The 9,230-nt window shown below is 48.8% G+C and overlaps 1 protein-coding gene across 1 annotated transcript in view; it reads right to left on the bottom strand.

The window, feature by feature from the left end:
• Positions 1-7,419, bottom strand: part of TARM1 (T cell-interacting, activating receptor on myeloid cells 1) — a 13,897-nt gene extending 6,478 nt beyond the window's left edge. The window contains 5 exon segments of the mRNA XM_032271168.1: positions 3,885-4,181; positions 5,174-5,450; positions 5,510-5,521; positions 5,916-5,953; positions 7,386-7,419. Of these exon segments, the coding sequence (XP_032127059.1) occupies positions 3,885-4,181; positions 5,174-5,450; positions 5,510-5,521; positions 5,916-5,953; positions 7,386-7,419 (658 nt within the window).
• Between the last annotated feature and the right edge of the window lie 1,811 nt (positions 7,420-9,230).

Raw genomic sequence — 9,230 nt, 5'->3', positions numbered from 1 at the left:
AAAAAAAAAAAAAAAAAAAAAAAGAAAAGAAAAGAAATGAAACAACCCAATTATAAATGGACAAAGTATTGAATCAGTAATTTATCAGGAATATAAACATATATTAGATTTAATATTTTATATATATATAGCCATTAGCATGTGAGAAAAGACGCCCAACAACATATCCTCTCAGGAAAATGCAAAATGAAGCCACACTGATCAAAGGAACAGAATAGAACAAGAATCACAGAAACAGGTCCCCACATACATGGACTTTGGTTTATGATCGGGGGCGTGCCATATCAGTAGAGAAAAGATAGATTGTATTTTTTTTTTAAGAGACGATGTCTCGCTGTGTTGCCCAGGCTGGAGTGCAGTGGTTATTCACAGGCACGATCCCACTACTGATCAGCATGCACTGACCCTCTGAGGGTATCCCTCCTTCTCAATCGGCCCCGCCAAATCTCACTCTCATCAGCCACTTCGTGTTTGCTAGCCAGCAGTCTGCTGTGCTTTAAAGTTTTAATCGAACTTTAAAGTTTTAATCCCTGAAAACAAAAGATGGAATCTTTTGCTGCTGCTGTTGTTGAGATGGAGTCTCCCTCTGTTGCCCAGGCTGGAGTGCAGTGGCACGATCCTGGCTCACTGCAACCTCCACCTCCTGGGTTCAAGCAATTCTCCTGCCTCAGCCTCCTAAGTAGCCAAAATATGGAATCTTATTGTAGTGGGAGTTCCCTTTTTTTTTTTTTTCTGAGACAGAGTCTTACTCTGTCACCCAGGCTGGAGTGCAGTGGCATGCTCTCGGTTCACTGCAACCTCTGCCTCCCAGATTCAAATGATTCCCCTGCCTCAGCTTCCCGAGTAGCTGGAACTACAGGTACATGCCACCACGCCCAGCTAGCTTTTTTTTGTGTGTGTATTTTTAGTAGAGACAGGGTTTCACCATATTGGCCAGGCTGGTCTTGAACTCCCGACCTCATGATCTGCCCGCCTTGGCCTCTCAAAGTGCTGGGATTACAGGCGTGAGCCACTGTGCCCGGCTTGGGAGTTCCTTTATCTTCCTTCCTTGACATTCACTCCACCTTAGCTCTCTTCCTTCATTTATTTGCTACTTGCCCCATTTCCACCTTCCCACACTCCCTTTTTTCGTTCCCCATCCTTATATTAAGGAATAGTCTCAGGAGCAGCACACGGGAGGGAAAGAGCTCCACAGAGCCCCGAATTCCGTGGCTGGGTCAGCATCCTCACAGCACACACTGCTGTGCAGGCAGAGCACTTGAGAAAGTTTGAGGTGAGGCTGGACACAGTGGCCCACGCCTGTAACCCCAGCACTGTGAGAGGCCAAGGTGGGAGGATGGCCTGAGGCTGGGAGTTCAAGACCAGCCTGGGCAACATGGTGAAAACCCATCTCTACTCAAAATACAAAAAAAAAAAAAAAAAAACTAACTGGGAGTGGTGGAGGGTGCCTGTAATCCCAGCTACTCGGGAGGCTGAGACAGGAGAATCGCTTGACCCAGGCCTGGGGGGATGGGGGCAGAGGCTGCAGTGAGCCCGGGTCGTGCCACTGCACTCCAGCTTGGGCCACACGGTGAGACTCCATCTCAAAGCAAAACAAAACCCTAGCCTCCAGATTTTCAGGGAGGCTGGTTCGAGTAATAATGAAACTCTGGTCTCCCAAATACCTGGCTCAGTGTGTATTACATTCTTTCTTGCAATTTCTTTGTCTTGATGAATGGGCTTCATCTGGGTAGCCGCCAAGAGAAACCCGTTACGACAGTTACATCAGCATGAAAAATAATTTATAGAGCTGAGGAAGCAGAGAGCTAGCATCCAGTAAGGCAGAGCTCTGGCAGGAAACAAGATACTGTCGGAAGAATTATAGCAGTCAGTGCTAAAAGACGTGAGTAGACATCACATCCATGGCACAGAAGCAGGAGGCTGTGCAAATGCCATCTTCTGAGGATGAGAGAATTGTTTTTTTGAATTTGAAACTGGGTCTCACTGTGTTGCCCAGGCTGGTCTCAAACTCCTGGGCTCAAGCGATCCTCCAGCCTCAGCCTCCCAAACTGCTGGGATTACAGGCCTGAGCCACCGTGCCTGACTGAGAAAGAATTATTGAGAGTGAAATCACTAACACCAAGAAAAACCAAAACATGCCAGGTGCGGCGGTTCACATGTACAATGCCAGCACTTTGGGAGGCTGAGGTGGGCAGATCACTTGAGGCCAGGGGTTCGAGATTAGCCTGGTCAACATGGTGAGAACCCTGTCTCTACTAAAATATAAAAATTAGCCAGGCACGGTGCGCAACTATGGTCCCAGCTACTCAGGTGTCTGCAGCAGGAGAATCCCTAGAACTCAGGTGGCAGAGGTTGCAGTGAGCCGAGATTGCGCCACTGCACTCCAGCCTGGGTGACAGAGACAGACTCCATCTCACAAAAAAACAAACCAAAGCCAAAAACCAAAACGCTAAGAGATGCAAAGACTGGTAGAAGGAATCTGGTGCTGGTGGATTCATAATTTTGAAGAACAGCCTAGAAATTATCCAATGATCTAGTACAACAAAAAGGCAAAGGAGGGCAGGATGCAGTGGCTCACGCCTGTAATCCCAGCACTTTAAGAGGCCGAGGCAGGTTGATCATGCGGTCAGGAGTTTGAGACCAGCCTGATCAACATGGTGAAACCCCATCTCTACTAAAAATACAAAAATTAGCTGGGTGTGGTGGCGCATGCCTGTAACCCCAGCTACTCGGGAGGCTGAGGCAGGAGAATTGCCTGAACCTGGGAGGCAGAATTTGCAATGAGTTAAGATTGTGCCACTTCACTCCAGCCTGGGTGACAGAGTGAGACTCTGTCTCAAAAAAAAAAAAAAAAAAAAAAAAAGGCAAATGGAAATTTGTGGAAATTGTGAAAAGGAAGATTTTTTTTTTTTTTTTTAAACAGAGTCTCACTCTGTTGCCCAGGCTGGAGTGCAGTGGTATGATCTCTGCTCACTGCAAACTCCACCTCCCAGGATCAAGTGATTCTCCTGCCTTAGCCTCCCTAGTAGCTGAGACTACAGGCAAGCACCACCACGCCCAGCTAATCTTCATATTTTTAGTAGAGACAAGGTTTTCACCATATTGGCCAGGCTGGTCTCGAACTTCTGACAACATGATCCACCCGCCTCGGCCTCCCAAAGTGCTGGGATTACAGGCATGAGCCACCACGCCTGGCCGAAAAGGAAGATTTTTTTTTTTTTTTTTTTTTTTTTTTTTTTTAAAGACAGGGTTTCATCATGTTGGTCAGTCTGGTCTTGAACTCCTGACCCCAGGTGATCCGCCTGCCTTGGCCTCCAAAGTGCTTGGATTACAGGCGTGAGCCACCGCACCCAGCCAGGAAGATTTTTTGTTTGTTTGTTTGTTTGTTTACAGAGCAAGACTTCGTCTCAAAAAAATAAATAACTCATCACGCTTCTGACTTACGGCACTAGCCTCCTTGTTTTCCTCGGAAGATTTTTTTTTAAGAGCAATGATATTGCAAGTAATGAAGCAATGAGGTTCACAAAAAGAAAAAACAATCTCTGATTTAAAAAAAAAACAACAGGCCGGGCGCGGTGGCTCACGCCTGTAATCCCAGCACTTTGGGAGGCTGAGGCGGGTGGATCACGAGGTCAAGAGATCGAGACCATCCTGGTCAACATGGTGAAACCCCGTCTCTACTAAAACTACAAAAAATTAGCTGGGCATGGTGGCACGTGCCTATTGTCCCAGCTACTCAGGAGGCTGAGGCAGGAGAATTGCTTGAACCCAGGAGGCGGAGGTTGCAGTGAGCCGAGATCGCGCCATTGCACTCCAGCCTGGGTAACAAGAGCGAAACTCCGTCTCCAAAAAAAAAAAAAACAGCAACACACACAAACCCTTACCTGTCACCAATATCGCAAGCTGATCACTGGGTTCCGAGGCCCAGAAAGGAGGCTTTGCCTGGTAGTACACTCAGCTGTAGTTCCCCATGTCGCCAGCTGCCACGCCGTCAAGGGTGAAGTCCATCTCCTTCCCCGCTGGACTCCACAGCTGGATGGGCAAAGATGTCCCTGCCTTCAGCAGAATGAACATCATAGGCGTCAACAGTTGGTCTGGCTACCAGCACTGCAGAGTCACCCTTCCACCTGTGGTCACCGTACCCCTTTGGTAGGTTTGCAGGAAAGGTTTAGATAAATGTCCTGTAGGAGAAGTCTGGAATCCCCCACTCACCTCTGTTCTCTTGGCAGGAGGTTCTCATGGAGTGTGGGAAATGAGAGATTCCTCATTTCAACGACCTTCCTTCACTTTCTACTCCAGTTCCCTCCTACAAGACCTGTATAAGGCTGAGCACAGTGGCTTACACCTGTAATCCCAGCACTTAGGGAGGCCAAGGTAGGTGAATCACCTGAGGTCAGGAGTTCGAGACCAGCCTGGCCAACATGGTGAAACCCCCATCTCTGCTTAAAGTACAAAAATTAGGCTGGCTGCGGTGGCTCACACCTGTAATCCCAGCACTTGGGAGGCCAAGGCAGGTGAATCACCTGAGGTCAGGAGTTCGAGTCCATCCTGGCCAACATGGTGAAAGCCCTGTCCCTATTAAAAATACAAAAATTAGGTTGGGCATAGTGGCTCACGCCTGTAATCCCAGCAATTTGGGAGGAAGAGGCGGGCGGATCAAGAGGTCAGGAGATCGAGGCCAACATAATGAAACCCCGTCTCTACTAAAAATAAAAAAATTAGCTGGGTGTGGTGGCGTGCGCCTGTAGTCCCAGCTACTTGGGAGGCTGAGGAAGGAGAATCGCTTGAACCTGGGAGGCAGAGGCTGCAGTGAGCCGAGATCGCAGCATTGCACTCCAGCCTAGCAACAGAACAAGCCTCCGTCTCAAAAAATAATAATAATACAAAAATTAGCTGGGCGTTGTGGTGCACACCTGTAACCCCAGCTGCTCGGGAGGCTGAGGCAGGAGAATAACTTGAATCCAGGAGGCAGAAGTTGCAGTGAGCCGAGATTGTGCCACTGCGCTCCAGCCTGGCAACAGACTATAAAACCAAGGTATGCAGTTTCATTCCTGTCTTTCCCTCTCCCGCCGCCCCCAGCTACTGTGGATGTGGGCCCCATTTCTCCCTCTCTTCCTCTGCTTCCTCCCTCATCCCGTCCCCCACAGGTCGTTGGAAGGCACCCTGTCCGCACCTGTCACCAACAGTAGAAGGACATCACTGCACTGTGAGTGTACGTGGGGGGAAGGTTTTCTGTAGCATTCACAGGTGTACTCACCAGCATTTCCGACTTTTAAGTTATGGAGGTGAAATTCGGCCGGGCCCTCTGTAGAATCAAGGGACATCAGGGACTCCAGAACAGTTCCTCCCTTCCTGTGAGCAAAGCTCACACCTCCAGCAAGAGTCCAGCATTACATCGTCACATTGCTGTTGTCAGGGACCACCGAGCTGGGCCAGGCACCGAGGGAGGGCTTGGCAGTGACCCTGGAAGGAAGCAGAGCCCAGGGCTGGACCCGACGCCCTCCCCTGCTCTCGGGAAGCTCTTTTAAGTTTTTATTTATTTATTTATTTTTGAGACGGGGTCTCCCTCTGTCGCCCAGGCTGGACTGCAGTGGTGTGATCTCGGCTCGCTGCAACCTCCGTCTCACGGGTTCAAGTGATTCTCTTGCCTCAGCCTCCTGAGTAGCTGGGTTTGCAGGTGGGCACCACCACGCCCAGCTAATTTTTGTATTTTTAGTAGAGACAGGGTTTTACCCTGTTGGCCATGCTGTCTGGAACTTCTGACCTCAGGTGATTCACCCGCCTCGGCCTCCCAAAGTGCTGGGATTACAGGCGTGAGCCACCGCCCCCCACCGGCCAGGAAGCCCATTTTAAGAAGGGGGCGGAACAGGAGGGGATTTGGGATGACCGGTCAAGGAGGGTGTTGTTGAAGAAACACCATCTCCTCCTGTGTCTCCCTGGCCCACACACAGTCCTGTAAGAGAATCCTCCGTGAGACAGAAGCCCCTGCCTGGGGCCGCATCGCCAGCCTGCCCTGACCTCCGGGGACCATCCCAGAGGCTCCTGCTGAGAACAGACCCTTGGAGGTCATGCACTCAGGAGTTCCCATTCTCCCCACATTGGACTGTGGCTTCTGGTCGACTTCCAGCTCCTTCCTCATTTCTCAGAGATTCTCTTTGGCAGTCCTTTGCGGCTCTCACCTCCCCCTGCTCCAGGCCTTTCCTGGTTCCACATCATCCACAGACCCTTCTATTCACATCTTCCATTTCAAAATGGCACTCAAGGCTGGTGTGGTGGCTCACGCCTATAATCCCAGCACTTTGGGAGGCCAAGGCAGGCAAATCACTTGAGGTCAGGAGTTCGAGACCAGCCTGACCAACATGGCAAAACCCCTTCTATTCTAAAAATACAAAAATTAGCCAAGCGTAGTGGTGCATGCCTGTAATCCCAGCTACTCAGGAGACTCTACAAAAAAATATAAATTAGCCAGGCATGGTGGCTTATGCCTGTAGTCCCAGCTATTGGGGTGCTAAGGCAGGAGGATAGCTTGAGTGCAGGAGATTGAGGCTGCAGTGAACTGAGATCACACCACTGCACTCCAGCTTGGGCAACAGAATGAGACCCTGCCTCAAAGAAGTAAATTAATAAATAAAAGAAAAGAAACAGCAGTTTCCAGGCTCAGAACCTGACCTAGCAATAACACACAGTTGGAATCTCCTAATATTGTTTCCCTTTCATTCTATTTATTTATTTATTTTTGAGACAGAGTTTCACTCTTGTCACCCAGGCTATAATGCAATGGCGTGATCTCGGCTCACTGCAACCTCTGCCTCCCAGGTTCAAGCGATTCTCCTGCCTCAGCCTCCCAAGTAGCTGGGATTGCAGGTGACCACCACCATGCCTGGCTGATTTTTTTGTATTTGTAGAAGAGACAGGGTTTCATGGTGTTGGCCAGGCTGATCTTGAACTCCCGACCTCAGGTGATCCACCCATCTTTGCCTCCCAAAGTGCTGGGATTACAGGCGTGAGCCACTGTGCCCAGCCTCAATTTACTTTATAGTTATCATCTATTTGACACTAAATTTGTATTTATGGTATTAAGATTTCTGTTCTGAATACTTTTACTTACACACAAAAAGTCAGAGTTGATCCTGAAAAAAAGGGTAAGCCAATGAAGTCCAGGTGGTGGGGGCATTCAGCAAAAATCACCAAGTTGGCACTAGAGGAGTTGAAGTTTTCAGAGTGCTAGTTCCCAGGGAATGTCTGCAGTGCACTCAACAGGACTTCTCACTCCTCCCATGCACTATGTAAGCCAAAGTTGATGTTGTTATTTCCATCCCCAGCCCAACTATCCCACCAGTTCCATGATATTCTGCAGTCCCAGTGGATAGCCCTGTGAGGCTTACTGAAACAGACAAGGGAAAGCAGCTGAGAGATCATGACGGCTCCTTAGCCCTCCCAGTGTCCGTCTTGGGCTCTGCAGTCCACAGAAAGGAGAAGAGCTGGAGTCATCACCGCCTCTCTCCCACCCCAGCGTGTGGGCAGGAACAGCCTTGTCCTAGCCTTTCGGTTCCCCCTCCCATATCTACATTCAGGAAAGGTGTTGATGTTGCTGATTGCAACACGCTCCTTACACACCAGTGTCCAAGAACTTGACTCACAGAAAAGCCTCCTATCTCAGGCAGATTTCAGGCATCAAACAGGTAACCCCAAAATGCTTCAGACTTGGCCCTGAAGGGTTTGTATTGAAGAGATGAAAGCACTTCACTCTGGTTTTTGGGTTTTTTTTTTGGTTTTTGGTTTTCTTTGTTTTTGCTTTGTTTTTGAAATGGAGTCTTACTCTGTAACCCAGGCTGGAGTGCACTGGCACAATCTCAACCCACTGCAAGCTCTGCCTCCTGAGTCCCGGTTCAAGCAATTCTCCTACCTCAGCCTCCCAAGTAGCTGGGATTACAGGCACAAGCCACCATGCCCAGCTAATTTTTGTATTTTTTACTAGAGACGGGGTTTCACCATGTTAGCCAGTCTGGTCTTGAACTCCTGACCTCATGATCTGCCTGCCTTGGCTTCCCAAAGTGCTAGGATTACAGGCACAAGCCACCATGCGCAGCCTGTTTTTTGTTTTTTGAGGTGGAGTTTTCCTGTTGTTGCCCAGTCTGGAGTGCAATGGTACCATCTCGGCTCACCATAACCCCGCCTCCCGAGTTCAAGCAATTCTCCTGCGTCAGACTCCTGAGTAGCTGGGATTATAGGCATATGCCACCATGCCCAGCTAATTTTATATTTTTAGTAGAGGTGGGGTTTTTCTATGTTGGTCAGGCTGGTCTTGAACTCCTGACCTCAGGTGGCCTGCCCTCCTCAGCCTCCCAAAGTTCTGGGATTACCGGTGTGAGCCACTGCACCCAAACTTTATCCCCATTTTTTTTTTTTTTTTTTTTTTTTTTTGAGACAGTGTTTTACTTTTTCACCCAGGCTGGAGTGAAGTGGCATGATCTCAGCTTCCTGCAACCTCCGTTCCCCAGGTTCAAGTGATTCTCCTGCCTCAGCCTCCTGAGTAGCTGGGATTACAGGCGCCCTCCACCACACCCAGTTCATTTTTGTATTTTTTAGTAGAGATGAGCTTTCACCTTGTAGGCCAGGTTGGTCTCGAACTCCTGACTTCAAGTGATCCACCCTCCTCAGCCTCCCAAAGTGCTGTGATTACAGGCATGAGCCACGGTGCCCAGCCAGTTATGAGCTCATTTATTAAGCTCAGAATATTTCAGTACATGTCTATCTTTATCAAATAAGAACCATTTTTAAAATAATATAAACACCATAGCACTGTCACATCAGAAAAGTAAACAGTACTTCTTTGATACCAGCTAATACCCAGTCAGTATTGAAATTTCCCTGATTGTCTCAAAAATGTCATTTCTATCAGGTTTTTAAAGAATAAACCAGGATCTAATTAAAGTCTACAGACTGTATTTGATAGATATGTTAAGCCAGGTGCAGTGGCTCACGCCTGTAATCCCAGGACTTTGGGAGGCTGAAGCAGGCGAATGATCTGAGGTCAAGAGTTCAAGACCAGCCTGGCCAACATGGTGAAACCCCTGTCTGCACTAAAAATACAAAAATTAGCTGGTGTAGTGGCATGTGCCTGTAATCCCAGCTACTCGAGAGGCTGAGGCAGGAGAATCGCTTGAATCCAGGAGGCAGAGGTTGCAGTGAGCCAAGATCTTGCCATTGCACTCCAGCCTGGGCAACAG

The sequence above is a fragment of the Sapajus apella genome, unplaced genomic scaffold (assembly GCF_009761245.1).
Source record: "Sapajus apella isolate SASKATOON/1434 unplaced genomic scaffold, GSC_monkey_1.0 scaffold224, whole genome shotgun sequence".
NCBI lineage: Eukaryota > Metazoa > Chordata > Mammalia > Primates > Cebidae > Sapajus > Sapajus apella.
The sequence above is the reverse complement of the archived record's forward strand: the minus strand, read 5'-3'. Positions and strand labels throughout refer to the sequence as shown.